At 39.2% G+C, this 12,245-nt stretch overlaps 1 protein-coding gene and 1 long non-coding RNA gene across 4 annotated transcripts in view; one reads left to right on the top strand and one right to left on the bottom strand.

Moving 5' to 3' along the window:
- The window catches only part of WDR64 (WD repeat domain 64), a 259,862-nt gene extending 255,321 nt beyond the window's left edge, over positions 1-4,541 (top strand). The window contains exon 26 of the mRNA XM_068184943.1: positions 4,501-4,541. Within this exon, the coding sequence (XP_068041044.1) occupies positions 4,501-4,526 (26 nt within the window). The 3' untranslated portion in view covers positions 4,527-4,541. The remainder of the gene's footprint in view (positions 1-4,500) is intronic.
- LOC137471006 (uncharacterized) lies at positions 1,779-10,480 on the bottom strand. 3 transcript variants are annotated; one of them, XR_010997349.1, is made up of 6 exons: positions 10,351-10,480; positions 9,718-9,842; positions 6,622-6,696; positions 6,200-6,328; positions 2,390-2,462; positions 1,779-2,222 (listed from the first exon to the last, which is right to left on the bottom strand). It is a non-coding gene; the product is annotated as an uncharacterized lncRNA (long non-coding RNA). The 3 variants fall into 3 exon arrangements; XR_010997350.1 differs by having other exon boundaries at positions 6,200-6,325; XR_010997348.1 differs by lacking the exon at positions 6,200-6,328.
- Positions 10,481-12,245: the final 1,765 nt, after the last annotated feature.

The raw sequence follows: 12,245 nt of genomic DNA, 5'->3' as shown, positions 1-12,245 counted from the left end.
AGAACTTACATCATTCTCAAAACCAGAAGGAATACAATTCTACCAGACTGTGTCTTCGCCAATTTTAATTTTTCCAGCAAAACCTTTCTGTTGCTAGCAACACAGTGGGGCAAAGTATGAATTCTAGTGTAGCTATTTGCTTCTTTGGCATTTAAAGCACAGGGCTATCTGTTGTTGTTCAGAGCTGCTCTATCTTGCGCGAAGGACCACACACCCTTCAGGAAATCCAGACCTGGGAGGGGCAGAGCTGGAGTTGCCCTCTATGTGACAAGGCAATACTTGGATTGAATCGAGCTGTGTCTTAGGTGGATGATGAGCAAGTCAGGAGTTTATAGACTGAGTTTAAAGAGCAGACTGGTAAGGGTGGGACTGTGTGGTGTTTGCTGCAAGCCATCTGATCATGAGGAGGAAGTAGGTGAGGCCTTTTACAGACAGCTGGGAGCAGTCACAAAGGCATTGGTTCTTGTGGGGGACTTCAACCACCCTGACATCTGCTGGAGGAACAACATGGCAAAGCACAAACAGTCCAGGAGGTTTCTGGAAATTGTTGGTCACAACTTCCTGACACAGGTGGTGGAGGAAAAAACGAGTAATGGTGAGCTGTTCGACCATGTACTGACAAACGGGGAAGTCTTTATTGCAGATGTGAGGGCTGGGGGCAGCCTTGGCTACAGCCACCATGAGATTGAGTATCTTGCATGGCGGAGGTAAGGGCAGCAAGTAAGAATGCAACCCTGCAGTTCAGGAGAGCTAACTTTCAGTGACCTTCTTGGAAGAATCCCATGGGAACCATCCCTGCAGGGAACACAGCTAGTCAATATTCAAGCACTACTTCCTCCAAGTTCAAGAACAGTGCATCCCTAAGAGCAAGGATCATAGAATCATACAGGTTGGAAAAGAATTCTTGATAACCGAGTCCAATTGTTAACTATCACTATCACTCGCAAATCCAGCATTAAACCTTGTCCATAAGCAGCAGACCTACACATTTTTTTGAACTTCAAGCGACAGTGATTCTGTCACTTCCATGAGCAACCTGTTCAAATCCTTGACCACACTTTCACTGAAGAAATCTTTCCTAATATCCAATTTAAACCTCCACTAGTGCAATTGAAGCCATTTACTCTTATGCTATCACTTGTTAGCAGGGAGAAGAGATCAATCCACCACCTATCTACAGCCTCATTCAAGGTAGTTGTAAAGTGTGGTAAACCTCCCTTTCTCCAGAGTAAACAACTGCTGCTCCTCATTGGACTTGTGCTCCAAATCCTTCGCCAGTTTTATTTGCAGAAGTTGGTGTGTGGGAAGTTTCACCTGAACACGAGGAAGAACGTCTATACTATGTGGGTGACTGACCACTGAAACAGCTTGCCCTGAGAGTTTGTGAAGTCTCCCTCCTGGTGGTGTTCAAGAAGTGTCTGGACACAATCCTGTGCCATGTGCTCTATGATGAATTTGCTTGAGCAGGGAGGTTTGACTAGATGAACCTCTGTGGTCCCTTCCAACCTGACCCACTCTGTGATTTTGTGATTCTGTATATTGAGGCACCAGCAGTCACAGCAGGACTGTGCATTAACACTTAGGTACTTCCCAGCAGCAGTGGAGCTGTACCAGCATCCCTCTCACTAATAGCCTCACACAGAAAATGTGTTAGACTTCCACAATAAGTGTCATCTACTCCTTTAGCATTGCTTCACACCCGAATCACCAAGCAATGCACGTGCAACGTATTTGCTGCCTTTTCAAAGGGAAAAACCTTCATTCAGAAGATAACATAATTTGTTTTCAAATTAGGCCCTTTACTGATCTTTAGTAGCTCTGTCCTTATAGCCAGTCTTCCAAAGGTCCAAGGTTGCTGAGTGCACAGCCTGCAGGTGTTTGTGCTCGTTCTGCATTGCCAGCTACAGCCCCAGAGCCCATTGAACAGTTTCAGATAGACACGTTTCTAGTTTGGAACTTTTTCAGAAAATAAGTGTCTGGGCTGAAAGTACTATCCTTACAAAAGGGAAGAATGAAGATGGATCTTATCTCACCCTTATGACACATGAGGGAATCCACTGGAAACACCAGCCTTGAGACACATGAAAAGCAGGTTTCATCACTCCACTGCTAGTAAATTCCTGATCTAATTCGATTTTACCACTCAGGATCTGCAATCCTCTTTTCATGTCTTATTCACAAGGCCCACTGCTCAGGGAAGAATTGGTCATGGTCCCAGTGCCCTACAGAACAAACAAACATTAAACAGTAATGAAATTGAACTGTAATGAAACTTATGAAATGATAAGAAAAATAGCTCCAAAGGAATGTTTTCTCCAGTAATCCTTACAGACAGTTATGAGACACTAATTAGTAGAGTTTGTTAAAAAAAAAAATCCATTCTTCCTACCACTTATGTCAGACGTTGCTTTTTCTTCAAAATTCAACTCTTCACCAACTCTTCTGAGGTCCTGTGTTGATTTCTGCAGTATTGTATACAGATACCATAAATCAGGTTAAAGTTTATAATAGTTTTTAAAATGACACACTTCTAGCAAACCCCAGTGCCACCTGTTCAGCTGGACGTAAGCACTGTGCAATCCATAATATCATGGGGAATAATGACACATATGAGTCATGTCTCAATTCTGCTGTATGGCTGGCATCTGCTACTGATGGGCAGGAGACCAGAACACAAATTGGAATTGTGCAGGTTTTGTGTTGAGACAGGACTGCACAGGAGCCTTAGCACTCAGCTGCACATTGACTGAGAGTGTGGGGGAAAGGAAAGTTTCATTTATTGGCAACAGCAGCAATGTTGCTGCTTAGTCAAGTTGGGCAGCCAAGCTAAGATGTGCTGACCTGCAAAAGAAACCAGCCGTGGGGAGCAGGCTAAGGTACGACATGGCTGGAATGACAATTCAGGTTCACCAACAGTTAACTCAGCGTTGTGTGTTTAAAAGAGCTGTAGTAATGGAACCATAAAAACTCCCACCAGTTGAGATCTCAGTTTGGGAGCTTCCTAATGCATAACATATTTTAAAGTTTAATCATCAGCCCTTCTCCAAGCAAAACTCCTACTCATTTCAGTTAATCTTCATCAGAATTAGTCCCTGTAGTAGGCAACACTCTGCAGTAAAGCAGAAATAAGTTCCTAATCACAGAAATTAAGTTCTGAAATAGTCTTCCAACAGTAATGGTGAGTGAAAACTAGTTTAAAAATGTAATGAAATGTAATAAACATGTATTATTGCAGCATCATAGAACTATGTGCAATGAACCTTAGAGGTCTTATCTGGTTCAATTATCTACCAAAATCCAATACCTAGTAGTAATCTGAAATTTGTACATGCATTGAACTGTTATTGATTAAAATAATTGTCAGTAAATTATTTTAGTGAGACCATCATCCTCAGAAAAAAAAGAAAAAGAGAAGATTTAAACTGCCGTTAGAAACTTTTTTATAAGTAATTTTTCAGCTTGTTTATAAATACTTGATGCCCAACAGCATAAACAGACTATGTTTCTTATTTAGAAAGTGTCAGTTTAATTTTTAGGAATAGCATTTCTATCCGGAAATCTTGCTACAGTACAATGCAAAAATTTTTGTTCTGAATTAGGAAGGTCTACAAAAACAATGCATGTATTAAATTGTCAAAGAACCTGTGTGTTTTTGAGGCAATAAGTATTCAAGTAATTCGTGTGTTTCAAGTATGATTTGTACTCATAGAAACTTAGGGATTTTAAAAATCAGTAGTTTTATATCTAAACTAGCTTTTATGCAACAGCTTACATAGGAGAGAAGACACTCCAAAATATAATAAAAGACTCAAAAAAGAAAGTAGGTTTTAGTTATTATTTTGATTATGATTATCATAACCCTGAAAAAATAAAAAACCAAAGGAATATCACAACAAAATAAAAACAGGTGTGGAAAACAGTTAAGAGATGGTGTTACAATGCTGCAGCTGAGACTCATAAGGTACCTGTATAAAGAACAAGTAACACATGTGCTGCACAAGAGGCGAGTTTTAAAATATGTAAGTCAAGATGTCCTAAATGATTAGCTGCCTTTTGATTGTTCACCTGTGATAAAACATTAATTTAATTTATCCAACTTTTAGTTTAAGAATTAATAAATCATTACTTTTGAGTTGTGATTTAATCTAATTTAATCTACAGTCTTTCTCATAACCGCAGTTTAGATAACGCAGCTTCAAAAAAAGAATTACATAGACCACATGGCCGTGTAACTGGACAATTTAATTACAAGTACTCTCTGCTTCTCTGAGGTATGATAAATTATCAAAGAAAATTATATATATGCAGTCACCCTGAAGCAATGTAGTGATGAAAAAAAAATACCTGGTATAATTTCAGAGTGGAATCCAATAGAAATGTTGTAAAAGGGAGGAGAAAAAATTGTAGCACAGTATGTAATTTTTTGTTGAAATGAAAGAACATGCAATTGTCAATGATGCAATAAAATAATAGTGTGCAGCATTAAAATGCCATGCATTGCAATAAAGGAGTTGGCTTGCAGATAGCACACCTACGTTTCCTGTAAGGTGTTTTGTATTGCAGCTGTCTCTCTCAAATCGAGAACAGTAAGAAACAGTGCCCTTTATTCGTATGGATTTGTAACAATTCCTAGAGAAACATTAAAAAGTAGATAATTTTGAAACAGCAATAAGTTGTTAAAATCTTTAAGAAAAAATGTATCACACTGGAAAGTACTTTTAGCAGTATTGTGGTGATATGACTTCTAGGCACTGAAATTAGGCTGAAAATAGCTATTGAAATAGAGTTGCGGTATCTAAAACTGCAGTATCAGTTTACATCTTCAGATAATCCAGTGTCCTGCCTCTAAATATGCAGATCAGATAATCACTGTGTTCAAATGCACTCTTAAAACATCTTGCTGAGCAGAGCTCCAGTGTCACTGTAATGTAGCTAGCAGAGATGCCTTCTGTTCTGGTTACCTGGCTACGTATTAAGTTCATACAACTTTTAAGCTTGATACTTAAAGGGAAAGGAAATATAAGTAGTTTAAAAACCCACCTTGTTTGAGAAACTAGTTGTGCATATTAAGAGGCCTCATTACTGTGTGTTTTAAACAAATAATAGACTTTACAAACTCCACAAAAGTCAGCAGTGCTGTGAGCACTAATTCCTGGTTTAGTGCTAGCTAGGAGAGCATTTCAAATGTAAATCTGAAGGCTCTTAGTCCTTGCCCTTGTGGAGATGACTAGCATAGATTGTAGTGAGGTCTTGTGTTCATGGCTTTACTCCAGGCATTACTGGGCAAAACTGTTCAGAGCATCATCCTGGCTGCAATGCTATTCCAAATCACCCCGTGCAAGCAGGAACCCTTCCACCTGCCTTATGACAACCTGTGCAGAAGATGAGGCAGGAACACAAAGCTGCAGGAAGTACCAAGCAGCAGTTTGTGGTGCACAGCTACAACCACAGCTGGCTCTGCAGCCCATCTCAAAATAGAGCCCTCATTCACCAGGATAATTTTATGAGCAGAGTTCTTTCATGTCTCTACTCAACACACAGTACTTGGACTATGGTGGCAACAGGTGCCTTAAAGATACCTGTCTTAAGAGTGATCAACAGATACTGAAAGCTGTACCATGTGTCTTTTAATCACATTGCACAATGCACAGCACTTACTTGCATGTGATCTAAAGCAAGTACTGTTTATAATTCCTTCCCTGGCAAGGTAAAGGGAGCATTGTCGTATCTTTATGGTAAAAACAGATTAGAAGTAAGCAAGAGGTTTCTGTCAGGTGTAGTGCCTGAAATACTGTTAATAAAGTAATTTATTGAGGATTGTAATTCCTGTATTTTAACTCTGCAGGAAGATGCCTACATTTAAATTATTTACTTATTCCTGTGGTAAAAAAAGTAGCTGTCAAGGGCACCTAACTTGCAGACATTAGAAATGCCTTAATTGAAAGGCAAGCACATAGGACAGCACAGCGACCAGCTGATTTGCTACAGACAGATGTACCTGTAGAAAAACCTTCCCAAAACCACAAACAGCAGCAGAATTAACCTGGGCAAAGGCTAGGTCCTTCCCCCTGCTGCAAAATGGGTTCTTTGGATCGCATGAAGAAAACCTGGTCGAATGTAAGCACACTGGGAGCATGGAGCTATTGGCTTTTGTCATGTGTACAACACAAAACAACCTGAAAACACAGAACCCCCTAACCTCAACATCAGCAAAAGCTGAGTAGTAGGTCAAATGCACCACTGCATTATTTCAAATTACATAACAGTTCCATTACATGAACACTTTTTTTCTTCCATGATACTCTCAATGTAACATTTCTCCCTTCTACTAGAAAAAATTACTACTACTACTAGAATTCCTTTAGTTTCCAATACATGGAAAACAAATTAAATATGCTACTCATATTTATTGGCTTATTTCTACCAGGGTATTCTCCCTTGACTAAGTTCCAGAAATCTGAGATTGAATTTTATCAACCAACAACAGTCCTTGTTATTTGTGCTTCTGTGTTTCCCTTTAAAACTCAAAACCTCTGCCTTTTAATTGTGTGGAGTTTTCCTTCTTCTTAACAGATTCTTTAAAACATTTCTACTAAGGACCAGCTCTTGCTCATCACTCACATTAGTTTGTTTCAGTTCTTTGTTTCAAAAGTGCCTGGCTGATCCATGCTCTCATCTTTGTGAAACGATCCCTTTCTAAAACATGAAGAACTGTAGAGTAAGCAATCTCATATTAGGCTTTACAGAAAAAAGTCAGTAAAATACAGAAAAGTCAAGAAAATACAGAAAGTAATCTTGCCTTGCTCAGCAGTTGCTTAAGCAAACCTTTCTAAACAGCGAGTGCAACAAAAGCATTGCAAAAGCTGGAGTAGTTCACACAGCTCCGCCTTTGGAGATATCTACAAAAAACTTACAGTACAAACATGTTGGGAATGCTGGAGGGTATAGTTCATGCCTTAGGGAATAAATTAAATTGCTTCTCTAAGTCCAGGCCTATTTCTATTACATGCGATTCTGGTTATACAATAAAAATGTGTACTTAAAATGCAAATATTTGAATTAGTTTATCATAACTTGTGATCATCTCCTTTATCTCTGTAAAACACTACCATGTTAGATATGTGCAAAAAAGAGTGTCCAATGTGAACAGAAAAAAAAAAGTGCATTCTTATGGAGTCCTATGGTTCACAAAAGGTTATACTCTTCTCTACATCTTCTTTCAGAGTAAGAGTGATGAAGGAACAAATCCCTTCATTTTGTAGTATTATTTGGTATTAGAAATGATCGTCTGAGGCATTATCAGTAAGAAGACAGGTTGACAAGTATTCCAGTCCATTAAAAAAGGATTGGAAAGGATCTTCTGGGTCACCAAGACTGTGTCCCTGTTATCAGAGTCAGACTTTCAGTCTACAGTTTATCAATCTTCAATATGTTTGCAAAGTTCTTTCTTAAAATGCTACTTCCATTATACTGACTGGGCAGCTGTTCTCCTTTCCTCTGATGTTTCAAAATTTCTGGGGTTTTCAAAGTATATTTGTTTAGGGCAGTTTGTGCTACTTCATTCTTGTGCCAGCATTGACTTTTATGTTAAATATCAACTTTCTGTCCACCAGAGAGGGAGATAGCAATTCTAACCAGTCTTTGGTTTAAGGTTAATTTTATTTTTGTCTCTTCTTCAGCTGGTCCGTTAGCCACCTTTTGTTTTTTCCTACTAATTTTCATCTTTAATACATTAATTTCTTTTTCCTTGATGCATTTTTTTGACATACAAAGCACTTCAGTCTAATGCTTTCCTTGTCAGCAAGAAGAACTTTACCAGTGGTAAAGACATATATCTCATCACTATGATATAATCTATTCCTGAAGAAAATGTTGCATCTTATTTTAATTTTTTCTCAATATCTTTGGTTATACTTCATCCAATATTTACAAATTGAGATCTGATAAATGTATTCAACTACTTACATACATTATATTCTTGCTTCATCCTAATCATAGGGAAATATTTGCTATTTATGCCCTTTCCTTACTATCTGACCAAGTCACAGCCTCTTATTCAAAATCTTTCCTTCTAGATTCTATTTCATGTGCTAGTTCTTCAAATTTATTTTATTTATTTTATTGTATTATTTCTGCCCCACCCTTCAAATGAGCATGTTCAAGTTTTAAACTTTGCAGCTATTTCAGGTGTTCCCATTTTCATTTCTCAGTGTTAAACACCCTTCTCCTTAAATTGTGTATTTCTCAGTAGCTTAGAGGTAATACAACTTTTTACCTCTACTTTTACTTCCTTTACTTGTTTCCATGCACTATCGCTCCTCAAAATGTTGGTTATTGGCACTTATTTAAACCAGTGGACACCAGCTACATTTTGTGCAGCAGCCTACAGCACTCCCCAGAAAGGAACCAACTAGCATGTGGAGTCTTCCTCAGCCAGAGAGGGTCCAAGTCATTCCTACATGCATGCTCTGATCACCCATGCCACTACAGGAAATTCTCATGTAGGGCCTCCTGCATCCCACCTGGTAGCTGAGTTACTGCATGGTTCCTTGGCACCCAAAGTGGAAGGATGAAGAAAGACTTCGTGTTTAAAGCCCAGTGTCAGGGGTTTTGGCAGAGGTGATGCCTGAGCTGTGGTCCCCAGGCTGGCACTGCATTTCACCCTGAGGCAGAGCAGTACCACAGCACTGGCTGGCTGTACCAGCTCCTTGTGGATCAGATGCACAGAAGTGGATGCTCCAAGATGAGATTCACAGCAAACCCTGAATGAATGGTAAATCTCAATCCCATTTACAGTTCAGTGCCAACTGATGGTGGGAGAGAGAGAACACCACTGTGGTGCAAATTAGCCTGCCTTCAGGTAGAGAGGCAGGCAAAGAAGCTTACAAAAGTACTTCTTTAGCAACAATTTGCTGATAAAACTTGAATCCAGCCAAACCTTAGGAGAAGTTTTATGGCTATGGACTAACTGACTTTTCTAACCACTTCAAACTCCCTAACCTCTGCAGCTTGCTTCTCTGTAAAGGAGCAGTAACACCCTAGCAGAGTTTATATAACTGCTACTCAATATTGCATTAAGCTTCCTCCATCTGACATGTAGAACTTCCACCTGCTCAGTCACCCAAGTCCTGACTTGAACTAATGACTTTTGATACTACTGGGCTATATTTGCTCCTAGCAGGCTGATAACAAAGTGTACAGGGGATCACCTGATCCAATTTATGCTATAGTCTGAGATAATTATTTTACACTGGCTGTGATTACCTAGCAGCAGAATCAGTTTAAGTTTGTTGCTCTCTAGAGAAGAAGGAAAATGCAAATGCAGTGAGAAGTCTATGTGCTGTGGTATTTTAAGATGTCAGACAGCCACTACTGTATCATTAGCTATAATTTTAAGCTTTGACAATGCTGTCAGTGAGCCTTGGTATTTTGTCATCACTGCCCTATTTTAAAAAATCTTTTTCTCTCCACTGGCTTCTTCTTTAATCTCTGTGGTTGGCAGTGTTGTTATTTTTCTCTCTAATGGAAATTCTAGAACTACTGGTAGTAAAAAGAGTATCACTATGAAAAATACATAATTCTCCCTCCTTAAATACACCTCTCTTTCTCTGTTTAAAAATTAAGACTATACAATGTAAATGAACACTGCTTCCTCCCCCTCCCAGTTTGTTCCAAAGGCCACAGGAGCTTTTAAAATCTGTTTCTCCCTAGACATACCACTGATATAATTCTGAGTCACTGTGAAAAGTTTGTTTCTGTCCACTCCCTTCTTTTTTTGCACAGAGATGTCTTCACAAATCTCCTGTTATCAGGCAGTGCTGAGAGTAGAGCAACTGTGGAGTCTCAAAACGCCAGCAAAGATGATCAAGTTTGCAGTGGTAAAGTACAGGAATAAACAAAACATTGTAGGATGCTTTAAAGAGTGAATCTGCATTTGAGCATTTTCTGTGCCTGATCCACAGAAAATAAGTATAAAATAGGCCAACAAGTACAAAATAAGTCTGTGTATTCCACTAGAGCAGAATAAAGCAGCTCACAGGCTTTCTGTTTAAGCCATTTTAGCACCCTGGTTACCAGGGAGGCTCCAAAGCTTCCGAATCTGGCAATTTTTGTTACTACTCTCATGCTTATTAAATCTTGCATTACTTACTTAATCTTTAATCTATGATCTAATCTCCCTTGCCACTCCCTTAATGCCTGTCCTGAACCTGCTACTGTAAGCAGAATCAACTTTCTGGATGTTCCCTCAAAACATACAACACAGCTCACCTTACCATGTGTAGATAGCTTTATCTGCCCCAAAACAACTTGTATCTAAAGAGAAATGAAGAGGGAAGGAGGTCCATTCACCTTGCTAGAAGATGGTCACTGGAAATCCATACCAGCAGATCCACAGACCAGAAAATCTTGAGAAAAGTGGGTCTGGCACTGCTGTGCTGAATTCAGTGTATCCATGTGAAATCAAACCTTCCAAATGTCCAGGGATACTCACCAGGTGAATGCAGGTTGAGGTTATGAGGAAGTACCAGTGTAGAACCTCAGCTGGCAGCCACCCTGAGCAGGTGACTAGAAAATTAGCAGAACTAAAAAATCAGAAATTCCCAGGCCTCCTCAGGTGTGTTTTGTGGATGGTTCATCAAATTCCACTTTAGTAAAGTTTTACACTTTTCCTTTCGATGTGGCATTGTATCAAAGGAGCTGCACTTTTTACTTGGTCTAGGAACTGCAGAAGAGAGGTGGGGTAGAATGTGGCAGTATCACCTTGGCTTCTCCTGCCTCCCAGGTCATTTGCTGATGTGCACTCAGCAGGGATTTTAAGCCACAGGTGGTGCCACAAAGTGCAGGGTCCAGTCCCCAGTGGATACCCTAAACTCAGTTCTTCCAAGGAGCAGCTGGATAGTTCAGATCTGATCCACAGCTAAATGAATAACCAAAAGAATAAGCATAAATCTTGCAGGTGGCTTTAAGCTCATCCTTGGGACTTTGGGCTGTGAAAATTTCCAAGAAAATGCAGAAGACAGAAGTTCAGGAAAAATAAGAAGGCATCATGCAGAAAATGACACAAAGTCACATGCCTGAGTGCTAGATTTCATCATCAGGGCTCCAATTTAGATCACAAGTTTGGTGATACTTTAGGTAACCCACAATCTACTATTCCCAAAGTTCTCCTGCCCCAGTTCTCAGGAAGCATATAAAAAACAGGCAGATAGGATTAAAACAAGGAGTGTGTAATGAAATGCCAACTTATTCTGTTGGTATTAGTAAGGACTTCATAAGGAAAGATTTTTATCTTGTCAGAAGAAGAGTTTTGTGCCCAGGTTACTTCTAAACTGTAGCATGTATCTATGTCCCATACAGAATGGTGTGTCTGTGACCAAAGGCCAGAAAGAGTATTTAAGAGAGAAAACCAGAAATGTATCAATGTGAAAGAAAAGGACTGTGGAAAAAGAAAGATAGTTTGCTTTCCATTTCTAAAGTGTTTTGCATTAACTACCCTGTCAATAGCTTAAAAAGATTAGGAGCGGGGCATTATTTTTGTGCATGTGACCTTTTCAGCAGCTTGGCAAATAAAATAAATACAGAGAATAGGCCAGACCCAGAGGTGGGTTTATATTTAAACACAAAGTTTACATTCAAGTTTCTAGGAGAAGAGTTGGAACAATGTGATGTAAGCTTGGATCTTCTAATTAAGATCAAATTGCATAGTATTTTTAGACTTTAAAACAACATGTTTTGACCCAAAATGCAGTTCAAGTTTTCTTTTCTCTTGGATCTATTGTGAATTATTAGCACTTGACATTCTGTAAACCAGGTCTGGCACAGACTTCAACAGATGTAAACCCAGAGTCAGAGGGGGGTTGCTGGGCTGGGTTTTTTCTCTTTTCAGTAAACACAAATTTATAATGTGTCAAAAAATCTACAGATCCCTTCAGTCCAAAGTCAAGGAGGAGGCTTTCAAAACATTCTAGGCTTTTTTATTTGACCCACATCATAGCCTTTTGTGTAGGCATTCCTTCCCAGCAAATAGCACAAGAGCTAGCATGCTGAGCAAATAAATACAAAAAGGTTACTGAGTGTATAACACTTTCCCTCAGAGCAGCCTCCCTCTACCTTGCATGCACACACTGCAGGTTTGAATTGCAAGTGTAATTTAATTCCCACAAAACAAACCAAACAAGGATTCAGAAAAAAAGAAAATAATATTGAGTCAGGGCAGCTTGTTTCATGTGTGAGCTTACTGAAGA

The sequence above is a fragment of the Anomalospiza imberbis genome, chromosome 3, assembly GCF_031753505.1.
Source record: "Anomalospiza imberbis isolate Cuckoo-Finch-1a 21T00152 chromosome 3, ASM3175350v1, whole genome shotgun sequence".
Taxonomy (NCBI): Eukaryota; Metazoa; Chordata; class Aves; order Passeriformes; family Viduidae; genus Anomalospiza; species Anomalospiza imberbis.
This window is presented reverse-complemented; position numbering and strand designations above follow the sequence as displayed.